At 44.7% G+C, this 14,454-nt stretch overlaps 1 protein-coding gene across 2 annotated transcripts in view; it reads left to right on the top strand.

Moving 5' to 3' along the window:
* The window catches only part of vegfaa (vascular endothelial growth factor Aa), a 48,779-nt gene extending 35,990 nt beyond the window's left edge, over window positions 1-12,789 (top strand). The window contains exons 7-8 of one of the 2 annotated variants that reach the window (XR_003833755.1): window positions 3,020-3,098; window positions 12,700-12,768. Coding sequence is in view for 1 of the 2 variants with exons in the window: in XM_029452403.1 (XP_029308263.1) it covers window position 12,700 (1 nt within the window). In the remaining variant the exon portion in view is untranslated. Of the gene's footprint in view, window positions 1-3,019; window positions 3,099-12,699 lie in introns of both variants that reach the window. The other variant, XM_029452403.1, reaches the window with a different exon arrangement.
* The last annotated feature ends 1,665 nt before the right edge of the window (window positions 12,790-14,454 follow it).

The raw sequence follows: 14,454 nt of genomic DNA, 5'->3' as shown, positions 1-14,454 counted from the left end.
TCCTACTACAAAATTTGAGCAATCGTCACCAAATTGAGTATAGAACATTTCTGGACCAAGCCGGAAAAAGTTAGTAACACTCGTAACACCCCTATGGCGCAGTAGGTGGAAATCAGTAGCAGTGGTTTATCCATCCACCAGGTGGAGCAGTGATGGAAGCTGATGTAGTTTACTGCAGCAGAAATAATTGTTATCATATTTGACGTGAGGAAATGTCCTTCCCACACAGAGCCTATTTATGATGATTATCATAATGACCAGGACAATATTATGTAGATTATTATATTGTTTTGATAAAATACCGATACAGTTGTTTGTATGCATTAAATAGCGAGCTGGTTGAGGAGATATAATTGAGTGCGACATCTGAACAGTTGATTTCAGCAGCACAGTAACAGGCCGGGACAAACTAACAATGTTTTTTAAACAAATAAATAAATAATTTTATGTATCATACATTTGCCAAATTTCTGTGTAGGCACGAATCATTTCAAAATGCGATTTTCTTTACTATATAAAGTTTTCCCTATGCACATATGCTTCAATAACTAAATATTGACCTGATTTGCTTACCATAAAAAGTCCCATTTATGCAGCTTAATTGAATAAAAACAACAAGAAACAGCAATTTATAGTTTTTTTTACTCAGAAGATGCAAGTGGGCTTATATTGTATGTGGACTTAATAGGGATGTTTACCCTAATAATATAAGAAAAACTCACTTCTCAGCCAAACGTTGAAATTCTAAATTTCAGTCACAGTCCCAACTGGTTTAAAACAAATTGATATTGATAGTTGAATCAGTTAAATCAATATGTAGATGATGTATTGTTGATCTTTAGATAGACAGCTGTTTATCTGTTTCATTGAATGCTAAAGTTCAAGGTGTATGTGTGTGTGTGTGTGTGTGTGTGTGTGTGTGTATGTGTGTGTGTGTGTGTGTGTGTGTGTGTGTGTGTGTGTGTGTGTGTACCATATTTCATTTAACTTAAATGTGTCTACCTGTTTGGCACATTGCAATGACCCCCAACATGCATTTACATTTTATAAAGAGTCGGACTACTGACCAGTTCTTTCTTTCTGTGTTTTTTTATTTGAGCATTTTTAATGCATTACTACGAGAGTTCAATAACTACAATAAAACAAAGGCAATTACAACAGTTTAGTATGCCATGGATATGTGAATATGCAGCTGCTAGTATTTCGGGATAACAAATGGTTGGGACTTTGTGACGCAATGACACAACTGATGAGTGTCATGTGAAGCACAGTGTTTTGGTGTCAGTTGAAAGATTTATCTTAGAAAACTATTAATTGGTGCCACTGTCTCTGTTTTACCGGATTATCTTGGATGACCTTGACAGACATGTAATGTTGACAATGTATCACAGATGTACCATGAAAATGGTATCACTGAGGTTGACTGTTTTGCCATTACATGCAGAAGAGTGACATATCTAAACTAGGGCTGTGAAATTAGGGCGCTAATTTCGATTAATTAATCACAGAAAAAATTAAGCGACAAAACAATTAACACAGATTAATCGTGCTCTTGACTCTTTACGTCACCGACGCGGTGCGGCCACAGCAGCCTCGTCAACATGATGAAGCGGATGAGAAAACGTTACATGGCCCAGTGAATGGAAAGTTTACATTAATAAAGTCCCGGATGTAACTGTTGATGCTCCGCTCTGTGAGATTCCTGCAGCAAAGAAAGTTTGAACCATTGGAGAAATTCAAGCTGAAATATCTCGTCATCTCTCCATCATGCGTTCAGACGCAGAATGAGTCGGTCTACCTGAGACACATTAACAACTCCATCAGGAAATGTATTGCAATGGACTCTAGGAGGTAGAGCACAGGGGGCTAATAGAGGCTTTACAGATGGCGTCACATGACACAACTTTTAGAGATATTTTTTATTGTGCAATGAAAGAAGTTATGCCAGATTTGAAATTGCACTTTATGTAAAACTGTTGGTCTGTGTTGTCTAAGATAATTGTAGCATACAAGATATTGGAGAAATAGTATTGAAATAAAAGACATGTTGACCAGTTTATAATGCTACTCATTGATTCACTCATCTTCCAAAATCCATTTGAATATTTTGAAATGCTTCTCACAGCAAATATTGATATATGCGATTAATTTAGATGAATTAATCACAAAGCATGTAATTAGTTAGATTAATATTTTTTAATCACTTGACAGCACTAATCTAAATGTGACTTATTCCATAGATGGATCTAAAGAAAAAAGATCAGCATTTGCGATCACTAACAGTTTTGAGGAACCCATCTTTGAACAGAACCATCTCCTTCTAAAGTAGTAAATAGTTTTTTTTTAGTGACAAAAGGTACAGCAGACAAATATATCCTTGCAAAAGTTTCCTGGCTTCAACCCCCAGCCGGACAGACATTGTTGTGGCAAACCAGTAGAAGTTTGGAGCTTGCAGAGAACAGACAACTACTTTGCAAAATTGCTCCCTGTTGAGCGTCGAGTCATGTGTCTCAGTCAAGGGCAACGGACTATGACGAGCCCTTGAACGCCTGTATGTATCTACTGATTTGTAAAAGAAGTTACTGCTTCATAGAATAGTAAATAAATTGGTGAATTAAATTGTACTGTTTTGTGTATCTTTTTATGATATTATAAATCATTGCCAGTGGCATACAAAGTAATTCATCATAGCACACTTACTTAGATAAGGCAAACATATTCAAGATTGAATTTGAGTCTATACTTACACTTAGCCTAATGTATCTATCCAATATAGAATGCATTAGGTATCTTTTAGAAAAAGGTGTAACCTCTGGACCGGTGAGTCAAAATGCCACTTCTATCCTGATTTACATTTGTAAACCTCACAGCATTTCATTTACATATAATAAGCTCCCTTGAACTAGGGGGGAGTCAACTGCCAAGCTTCTCAGGCTTTGAACATTTGTTAGAAATTAAATCTGTTTCTGTGTTGACTACAAATTCCAGTGAACACCTGAAAGTCCACTTCAATTTACAGATCTGCTTACTGGAGAAAATGCCAATTTCCATGCAGTGAAGGAATTACAAGGGAGGGAAAAAAGGAAGGAAGGAATAAGGTAGGAAAGAAGCAATGACAAGAAGGAAGGAAGGAATGATGAAAAGAAGAAAGGAAAGGAATAAAGAAAGGATGGAAGGGAATAAGGAAATAAGTAAGGTAAGGAGGAAGAAAGGAAGGAAGAAAACACTTGAGAAAATCTCATGCTTTCGTCCTTAAATGCACAATATCTTTCTCATTTCCTTCCTTGCTCCCCTCCATCATAACTTCCTTCCTTCCTTCCTTCCTCCATCCCTCCCTCCCTTCCTTCCTTCCTTCTTTCCTTCCTTCCTTTGATTCCTTTCATCCTTGCTTTTATTCCTTTATTCCTGTAATGGTCGTGGCTTTTAGTTTTTCTGTTTACTTTGTAAAGAACACTCCTCTTGTGTTATGTCTCATTTTACTTCCTGTCTTTGTGTGTTTTCCCGCCTTTTATGATTTGTTTGCGATGATTTGATCCACCTGTGGCTAATCACTCTGCTTCCCTTGTGTCTTTGCCTGCCTCCTCCAGCTGTGTCCTGTTCTTGTGATTAGTGTCTCTGTATATGTCGAATTGTTTTTTGTCGGTATGTCCTCCATGTTTTCTGATGTAGTTTTCCCTTTGCCTGGATGTCTCCCTGTGGAGGCTTTACGGGCATGTCCAACTGAGAGGAGAGCCCTCGGCATACCCTGTTGCAGAGGAACTATCAAATACACTGCCAAGAACTGAGTCACTAGCTAAGGAACCACCAAACAGCTGAGCACTAATTTGTCAGTAGTGCAACCCTTATCTGGATGTATGCTCAGCGTAGTAACCCTGTCACGAGGTTGCGCAAGCCAAAAATGACATCACGTGTTTTGCATGAAGCACACGCTGCTTGGTCGTGCACCTCCAAATTTACACATGCACTGGTTTGCTTTGACTGGAGCTTTTGCCCTGTCCTCGGTTTGTCAGTCTTGCTAGTATCTCAGTGTTTTGTCTCGTCTACCTCGGTTACGAATGCTTTGGGTTGAATGTAGAACTGTTAATGCAATTAGCCAAATTGACTCTCTAAATACTTTTTTCCTTTCAACACAAAAAGCTGTATACACACATGAAATACTAAATCACATGAATACATTCCACTCATATTAGCACTGATATCAAATGCTAATTACTTACATATATTGTTATATAGTGTTTCTGTTACAGTAGTGTAAATTGTAGTTCACTGATTTATGATTTCCAGCATTACAATATTCATCCTGGAACCTTTCTGTAGTTTTCTTGCTGTTTTTACAATGTTTAACTTACTATTAATCAAAAGTATAATTTTCTTATGTCTTGAATAAAAAGACAATAAGAAGTGTCATTTTCTTGAATTGCTTGACAAAACCACACATTTTTTGTTATACACATATTGAACATATTAATTGTTCTGATCGAGATGAAGAAATCAAACCATTTCTTGGGAGAATAAATGTCCTCAGTAAAGTTCATTCTAATCTGTGTAAAATAAACATTAGGCATGAGTCATCTCATGAATGTGTTTTAAGTCATATCAACGTGTATTACTTCCCCATATTTAGAATGTTTTGCCCCAAGCAAATGTCTGTATTGTGGCCGTTGATCTGGTGGCAATGATTGCCTTAATCAGTCTGACAACAGTTGTGCTTGGTTTTTATTTTCAGAAACATATTTTGGCTTGTTGAGTTTTATTTGCAAATTGTTTGAAGGTTGGTCAAATTAAAAATGTAAGCATGAAACCAGGTGCCAATATTATGCACTAGGTCTCTGCACTAATACGTGTTTCCCATATGGACCCAGAAATCTGGCATCCATCTTAAGTAGAACTGAAGTTAGTTTGTCTGGGCTGTTGGTGGAGCTTGTGTTCATGATCTTAGGGCCAGCTGGACCTCCCAGAAGAGAGAGAGAGAGAGAGAGAGAGAGAGAGAGAGAGTGTGTGTGTGTGTGTGTGTGTGTGTGTGTGTGTGTGTGTGTGTGTGTGTGTGTGTGTGTGTGTGTGTGTGTGTGTGTGTGTGTGTGTGTGTGTAATGTGAGTTAACAGCACGAGGAGGCTGTGCACTCGTTGACACTCTGTCAGCATGCTTTAAGGAGGAGGAGGTGTCTATGTTTAACCTCATGGCTCAATATAGCCTGCAAAATGTCTTCACCTGGAGCAGCCAAGCAGCAGCAATCACAAGACCTGACAGGTGTCCTGCCCTCAAACTTCAGCTGTGGTGCAACACAGTCCCTCCAGGCTGGTCAGGGGATCAGAGCCTGGCTTGACCACATGGTCAAAACAGGGACAGGCAGGGATCAATCATTGAATCCTTATTTTAACTGTGGACAGAGCTTCGTTCTGCACATTTACATTTATAAAGATTAAATGTTCTGTAAGCCTTTTGGAAGAAACTGGGATCCAACTGTCAGCCACCGGCAGCTGCCCAGTGCAACAACTGTCTTCTGTTGCCAGCCAGCAGCTCCACCTTCACAGAGATTAGATTTATTTACTGTCTTTACACACATTCACAACATCAGCCCAAATGGCTAACACAGGCCATTCAAAAAATCTTATTATTCAATTAGACTATGATTCTGATTCATAATTAAATTAATAACTTTAAACACAATTGCAATAGCTAGTGGAAGTTGAATAATTTCAGAATTGTTCTATAGTAGATAATGGCAGTAATCACTCTTGTACAACTTTAAACGGAAAATAATATCTTATAAATATTACAAATAAATTACAACACAAAAAACAAAACACTAAATAACACTTGTATTATGTTAGCAAATTGTAGAACGCGATCCCACATTAAATAAACGTTGCAGAACATTAACCAGGCATACATATGTCTATTGACTATGACAAATTATTTATTATTCAACACACTTTGTAGAAGTACCTGTTACTATCATTGTGGCATTAGCCGTCTTGAACTCCGGCATACCACTCCTGCTCCAGCGGCATAAACCGTTTTATGTGGGGGGGGGGGGTTTATACAGGTTATCAGATGTAATTAATACATACCTACATTGTCATATCAGACTATCAAAAGATAGATCATAGTGAGAAAATTCCCCGTCCTTCATAGCTATGGCGGTAGAAAACGACGAATGCCACAATACAAACAAGTACTCATAATGGTAAACAAAACAAGTATTTATGGCAAATAATTTATATGCCATACTTATGCCTGGTTAATGTTCCGCAACGTGGAGTTTTATATAATGTGTGATCGCACTCTACTATTAAACATGCATTATCGTAATACAATTATTATTATTAAGTTAGTTGGCTCTAAATTTCTGTTATTGATTAGTCAGAGTGGCTACGGTGGCTAGGCTAACAACATCCATGTTAGACTCAAGACACTTATTTACGGGCACGATGTTGTGCAATATTGTCAATTGAAACAGAAGAAATATTCATTTATGGGAAATATGTATCAGTGGACGGTATGGTGTGACAGTGGCCTACCACTTTCAAGCGGCACCTGCCATTATGCAATGGTATATGAGAGGGCAGCATACCATTCAAGGGATTGGCATAAACTGCTGAATCATAGTATCATACCATTAGCCACGTTTTGATCTAGGTGTCACTCAGATTTAAATTCAGCTGATTTTAGTGCTAGTTTACATTGATAGAGGGCACTTTTCAAAAATGGACTCTGAGGAGCTCACCATTACATGTCCATTTTGTTGTGGCGCCATCAGAAGACCCTGTAAATGGCTATGAAAATAAATGGCTGACAAAGGTATGCTTTGCAGGAGTAAAGATTATGTTTGCTGTTCAGAGACACAGAGGCCTTCAAACCCACATGCATGATGTAGCTTAAAGTAAATGGTGTAATATACCAAGTATTATGTAACAACCCAACATAAGTTATGCAGAGTCTTGAACTGTGCATTTAGAAATGCACAGAATACAGTCTGTTGAATGGGAATGTGTTTGGACTGGTGTGCAAGGGAACATGCAAATCCCCTACCTCAATGAGCATGCTCAGTATACTATTAGACATAAACACTACCACATGTTGTCAACATACACAACAGTTTACTGAAACGTGTACCTCTGACAAGTATAAGTTATTCAGTAAAATAAATGGGATTGAGGGATGTAGTTTGTGGACGTGGATGGCTGTGACCTTGCATAATACTTTCATGATAATTGTGCAATTGTGTAGGAGCAACTAAAAAATACAGCATTAGTATTACAAACCAAGTATGTTTAAGTGAAATATATTGTATAAATTGAATTCAGTTGAAACTGTATTTGATCCTGAAAGTTTAACAATCTACATACTTCCACATTCAGTTCTCACGATTCAAATTCAGTTCTTGCAATTTAATTTCAGTTTGCGGACACACGCATCAAGTGCAGATTCACAACATTCCGGCTTGTGTACTTTTTTCTTTTCCTCAAACAATATATTTACTTAAAAGATTCTTATAAATATATATGTACATATGTAAACAACAATAAACAAGTAAAAAGGCCACATTTGTGTAATAAAAGTACCCGTTAATGCCTTATAGCTTTTGTTTGATTCTGATAGTATTTTACTTCACCTCATCTAAGTGATATCATCGGAGCTGCTGTGTTAACGATCCGGCAACATGAAGTTTTCTTTTAGTTTTGTTTGTTGTGGATATTAAGATGACAGTGTTTTTACCTGGTGTGATTATTTGGTACATACATACAAATGTCTCTGCCAGGAATGTAAATCTGGGATATTGCTATTTTAGTGATTTAACTTAACTGGAGTGATGTACAGTATGTTCTCATTAGCCATTTGTACTTTGCATTCCCTGTCCTGTCTTCAGAATTCTTACATTACAGGTCATTTAGCAGACGCTCACAGTGGGTTAATGGTGGCAGGGAATGTGAATGCGCAAGGCAGGAAGAAAACAAAAAACTTGAATTTCAGGGCACCTTTGCTTAATAGTGATGTGCAGACCGACTCTTTTCACAGTATCCCTTGAGTTGATTTATGTAAATGTATTGAAGTGGGTGAAGTTTGATACTTTTTGCATAATATGGCGTCAGTTTCTCTGTGACACTCCGTTATTGTCACGTCTGTGCCTGAACTCGCACCTGCCACGCCCCCCTCTGTCTCCACTCACTCACCTGCACTGCATCCACAATCACCGGAATACTGATTGCCAGCACCTGTGTTCACAGCATAAAGTCTCCTCACTCCCTTCACTCCGCATCTGGCCTCGTACAAAGTGGACTAAACCCCATGGACTTCCTCCCCAGAGTCTGCAACGCGATTTTCCTGCCTTTTGCCCGTCTGTCTGCCTGATCCCGGTATCGCACCGTTTTCTGTTTGCTCCGTTGGTTCTCGTTTGTTCCGAGTTCGACTCGTGTACCTTGTTTTGACGCTCCCTGTTTTGTACTTTTTAGTTCACTGTGCTTTTACGCCAGTCTCCTTATTTTCCAGTGCTTAGAGCCTGAGTATTCCTGAGTTCCTGATCCTTGTGTTCACCCCTCCCCTGTCTGTATGGTGTTTCCATCTGCTCGCTGGCTGAGCCTAATAAACTATTGTCAATTCCATCCCTGAGTCCTGACGTCCGTGACAGAAGGCCAGATCTACAAAACGATGGATTCAGCCAGCGGAGCCACCTCCGCTTCCTCTGTCACCCCTGCTCCCACCGCCACGGGAGACCCGTTCCAGGGTCTCGTCGAGGAGATGCGTCGCGGTCTCCTCGCCGCAGTCAACACCATGCCCGCTCCAGCGCCTGCTCCTGCCCCGGTCGCCCACACCGACCGAGCCGTGCGACCGCCTCCGTTCACCGGGACCTCCTCATCTGCGTGCCGTGGATTCCTGTTCCAATGTGACCTCATCCTGGAGATGGAACCCAATCGCTACCCCACCGAGAGATCGAAGGTGGCGTTCGTCGTCTCTCTACTCCAGGGTAGAGCACTCCAGTGGGCAGAGTCCGTGTGGCAGCAGAGCGGGCCCATCACTGCTTCCTATGCTGCTTTTGTGCAGCACTTCAAGGAGGTCTTCGACGCACCACCATGCGATACTTCGACGCAGGTGCGCCTTCTCCGACTTCGTCAAGGCCGTACGCCGATTTGAGTATACCCTGCAGTTCCGCACGCTGGGGGCCGAAAGTGGCTGGAACGAGGCGGCCCTGTTGACCGTCTTCAGGCAAGGATTAGAGCCAACCCTCCGACTCCATCTCTCCGGTTATGACGACTCGGTCGGGCTGGAACGTTTCATCCAGCTCGCCATTCGGGTCGCCAACCGCCGTGAACATTGCCTACAAGACCAGCCACTGCATACTGTCCAGTCCCGAGCGCTGCCCACCACCCAGTTCCCTGCGCCAGCCCGGTACCCCGCCTACCAGGGAGAGGAGCCCGAGCCCATGAGCGTGGACTCCCTGAGACTCACCCCTGAGGAGAGAAGCCGCCGCATCACTCAGGGCTTATGCCTTTACTGCGGAGCGCGAGGACATGTCGTGGTGACATGTCCTCTACGACCCCCACAAGCCCGGGTGAGTGCGTTTCAAGAAGATGTCTTTGTCTGTAAACCTCTGTTGGTCCCGGTAACCCTGACTACTCCTTCTGGTTCCTTTCCAGCCAAGGCTCTCATCGACTCGGGGTCCGCCGGCAACTTCATCTCCGGGGCTCTCTGCCAGCAGATAGGTCTGCCTAAGTCCTCGAGCCCCACTTCATTCTCTGTCCACACCATCATTGGTCGCCCCCTCACTAAGCAAGTACGGCACCTCTCCTCTCCAGTCCTGCTCGAAGTCGGCCTTTTCCACAGGGAGCAGATACAATTTCTCCTACTGGAGGGGTCAACTGCTGACGTCATCCTCGGGCGACCCTGGCTGATCCTGCATTCTCCATCGCTGTGCTGGGAGACGGGAGAGGTGACTCGGTGGGGTCCGAGATGCTTCGGCCGGTGCCTGCCTGCTGTCACTCCACGCCGCACTGCTGCACGCCGCCATTCCTCACGCTACGCACCTGTTCCTGCACGTATTGGCCTGCACACCACCTCCATCGAGAGTCCCGTCGACCAGGTCAGCCTTGACATTCCTCCTCGCTACTCCCAGTTTAAAGATGTCTTCTGCCCGCAGCGCGCAGCACACCTCCCCCCACACCGACCAGGGGACTGCTGCATTGACCTGCTGCCCGGTGAGCCTGTGCCTCGTGGGAGAATCTACCCCCTCGCTTTGCCTGAGCGGAAGGCCATGGAGGAGTACGTGACTGAGGCTCTTCAGCAGGGCTACATTCGTCACTCCACCTCTCCGGCTGCTTCTAGTTTTTTCTTCGTGAAGAAGAAGGACGGTGGACTTCGGCCCTGCATTGATTACCGTGGTTTAAATAAGATCACCATCAAGAATCGTTACCCTCTTCCCCTCGTTCCATCGGCTCTGGAACAACTGCAAGGAGCACAGATGTTCACGAAGCTCGACCTCCGGAGTGCATACAATCTGATCCGGATACGTGAGGGGGACGAGTGGAAGACGGCCTTCATCACCCCTAGTGGCCACTACGAGTATTGCGTCATGCCCTTCGGGTTGGCCAACGCCCCTTCTGTGTTCCAGGGTTTTATGAACGAGGTGTTCCGGGAGTATTTGCATCGGTTTGTGATAGTGTACCTTGATGACATCCTGGTCTACTCTCGGAACGAGACCGAACATTCCCATCATGTGTCCCTCGTTCTTCACAAGCTCCGTGAACACCACCTCTTTGCCAAGGCTGAGAAGTGCTCCTTCCACTCTGATCACATGTCTTTCCTAGGGTACAACGTCACTGCCTCCGGAATCAGTATGGACGAGGGGAAAGTGGAGGTCATCAACACCTGGACCCCACCTAAGACGGTAAAAGAGCTACAACGATTCTTGGGATTCGCCAACTTCTATCGCCGGTTCCTAAAGGGCTACAGCCAGATTACTGCTCCCCTGACCACACTTCTCCGAGGTAAGCCGAAGTCCCTGTTATGGAACCCTGAGGCAGCCGCCGCATTCGCCCTGCTGAAGAGAACCTTCATGTCCGCACCCATTCTCGCCCTGCCTGACCCCAGCATTCCGTTTCTAGTGGAAGTAGACGCCTCCAGCACGGGAGTGGGTGCGGTGCTGTCTCAGCGCTCGGGCGTTCCACCTCGTCGCCATCCATGCGCCTTTTTCTCAAAGAAGTTCACCCCGGCGGAGCTAAATTACGATATTGGGAATCGAGAGCTCCTGGCAGTAAAACTAGCGTTAGAGGAGTGGCGACACTGGCTAGAGGGGGCGCGTCATCCTTTCGTCGTGCTCACAGATCATAAGAACTTAGAGTACATACGTCAGGCATGTCGTCTGAACCCCCGACAAGCCAGGTGGGCCCTCTTCTTCACCCGATTTGATTTTACCCTCACGTACCGTCCAGGACCCAAGAACATCCAGGCGGACGCTCTCTCTCGCATCCATGACGCGCCGGAGTGCGTCGAAGAGCCGGAGGGCATCTTACCATCTCGCCTGATCGCTGCCCCGATCATATGGGCCCTGGACGAACACATCACTCAAGCCCAAGTCGATGATCCAGCTCCGCCGGGCACCCCAGCCAATAAGACATACATCCCAGCCACTCTGCGAGATCAGGTAATGGAGTCTACTCACAGCTCACTGGGCACAGGTCACCCTGGGGCCAATCAAACCCTTTCACTCCTGCAGGAACGCTTCTGGTGGCCAGGCATGGCTAAGATGGTCAGAAGGTTCGTAGCCGGATGCGCGGCATGCGCCATGGCGAAGACTCCTCGCCAGTTACCAGCCGGCAAATTACAACCTCTGCCCATTCCCCAGAGACCATGGTCACATCTAGGCGTAGACTTCGTCACAGACCTGCCTCCATCACATGGGTTCACCTGCATTTTCATTATAGTAGATCGTTTTTCAAAATCCTGTAAACTCATCCCTTTAAAACGTATTCCCACAGCTGCCGACTCTGCCTCCGCCCTGTTTGACCATGTCTTCCGCCATTTCGGTCTACCAGAGGACGTGGTCTCGGACCGTGGACCACAGTTCATTTCCCGGTTCTGGAGAGCCTTTTTCTCGCGCCTAGGTGTGACCGTGAGCCTGACGTCTGGTTACCATCCACAGACCAATGGGCAGACTGAGAGGAAAGTGCAAGAGGTCAGCCGGTATCTACGAACCTTCTGCCACAACCATCAGCACAGCTGGAGCCAGTTTCTCCCTTGGGCCGAGTACGCACAGAATTCCCTCCGTCAGGCCACTACGGGGCTCACCCCTTTCCAGTGCGTACTCGGTTACCAACCACCACTGTTTCCCTGGACGTGCGAACCTTCCACAGTCCCCGCTGTTAACCACTGGTACCAGCAGAGTGAGAGGGTCTGGAACGAGGCACATCACCACCTGCAGAGGGCAGTCCGACGCCACCAACGCCAGGCTGATGTCCGACGGGGACCTAACCCCGCCTTCTCCGTCGGGCAGAAAGTTTGGCTCTCCACCAGGGACATCAGGATGCGACTACCCTCTCGCAAGTTAAGTCCTCGCTTCATTGGTCCCTTTCCCATTATCAAGCAAATAAATGCGGTCGCCTTTAAGCTCCAGTTGCCACCTCACTACCGTATACACCCAGTATTTCATGTGTCTCTCCTGAAACCGTATCACCCTCCAATCACTTCTCCCTCTTCTCCCTCAGAGCCTGGCGTGAACGAACCCCCCCCTGCCGCTCCTGCTGGAAGAGGGTCCCGTCTACGCCATAAGGGAGATTCTGGCGTCACGACGTCATCGAGGCCGCCTTGAATACCTCATCGATTGGGAGGGCTACGGTCCTGAGGAGAGAGCCTGGGTCCTTCGTGACGACATCTTGGACCCTGGCCCTCCTCGAGGTCTTCCATCGAGACCACCCGCACCTCCCAGCACCCCGAGGTCGTGGTAGGCCGAGACGACGACTCCGACGTCGGGACCCTCGGCCCGCTGGAGCGATCCCTGGAGGGGGGGGTAATGTCACGTCTGTGCCTGAACTCGCACCTGCCACGCCCCCCTCTGTCTCCACTCACTCACCTGCACTGCATCCACAATCACCGGAATACTGATTGCCAGCACCTGTGTTCACAGCATAAAGTCTCTTCACTCCGCATCTGGCCTCGTACAAAGTGGACTAAACCCCATGGACTTCCTCCCCAGATTCTGCAACGCGATTTTCCTGCCTTTTGCCTTTTTGCCCGTCTGTCTGCCTGATCCCGGTATCGCACCGTTTTCTGTTTGCTCCGTTGGTTCTCGTTTGTTCCGAGTTCAACTCGTGTACCTTGTTTTGACGCTCCCTGTTTTGTACTTCTTAGTCCACTGTGCTTTTACGCCAGTCTCCTTATTTTCCAGTGCTTAGAGCCTGAGTATTCCTGAGTTCCTGATCCTTGTGTTCACCCCTCCCCTGTCTGTATGGTGTTTCCATCTGCTCGCTGGCTGAGCCTAATAAACTATTGTCAATTCCATCCCTGAGTCCTGACGTCCGTGACAGTTATAGTCTTGCCTTTTTCCAACATTTTTGCAGCTGGCTCTTCAGAATACAACCATCCTCCTCATCTACCTCTGTAGCTTCTAGCTCATGTACCTCTATAAAAGACCCAGTAGTGAGAAGAAAATGAGCACAACAAACTTGAGGTTCCTTTGCGCAGAGACCTATGGGCACAATAAGGCAATGCCAGCTGGATGATGAGTTATTAAAAATGATGTCTAACAAGAGGACAAATCAAATGTATTTATATAGCCCAATATCACAAATTTCTCATTTGTCTCACATTTGTCTTTACAGACTGTACAGCATACGACACCCTTTTGTCCTTGGACCAGGGGTGGGCAATTCATTTTTACAAGGGGCCACATGAGAAACCCGAGCTGTGTTGGAGGGCCGAATCAACAATAAATTGAACTTAATTCTGCTCAATATTAATTTTCTCCCATTGTAAAAAGCAGTACATTATATATTTTGATTAGCTGCTACTGGTAATCAAAAGAATAAGGATATTCTCTTCCAATGAATATATGAAATTGTGGAGTGGGTCAAATAGGAAAATACTCCTAGAGAAGTAATAAACAGTAAAAACAATCATTACATCAGTATTTTATTTTTAACATGTTAATCTTCACAAACCAATACTGAAAAGGTGTTTTACAGTATGTAAAGATAAGCAATGAATCAACTTTATACAAAAATCAATAATGCTTTTGATGTTTTTCAGTTCACTTTACTTGTTCAGTGAGAAAATGTCTTGAGCTTGAACAAGTGCACTGAAATCTAGTTGAATGTCTGAGGTGGATACGTGCAGGACAGCTGACAGGTGATCATCAGTGATAGAGGATCTGTATCTGGATTTGTTGAACTTCATCACTGAGAATGTCTGTTCACATATGTAGCTAGATCCAAAGAGGACTAGAATCTTACATCTACAGCAAA

Source organism: Cottoperca gobio, chromosome 16 (genome assembly GCF_900634415.1).
Source record: "Cottoperca gobio chromosome 16, fCotGob3.1, whole genome shotgun sequence".
Lineage (NCBI taxonomy): Eukaryota > Metazoa > Chordata > Actinopteri > Perciformes > Bovichtidae > Cottoperca > Cottoperca gobio.
The sequence above is the reverse complement of the archived record's forward strand: the minus strand, read 5'-3'. Positions and strand labels throughout refer to the sequence as shown.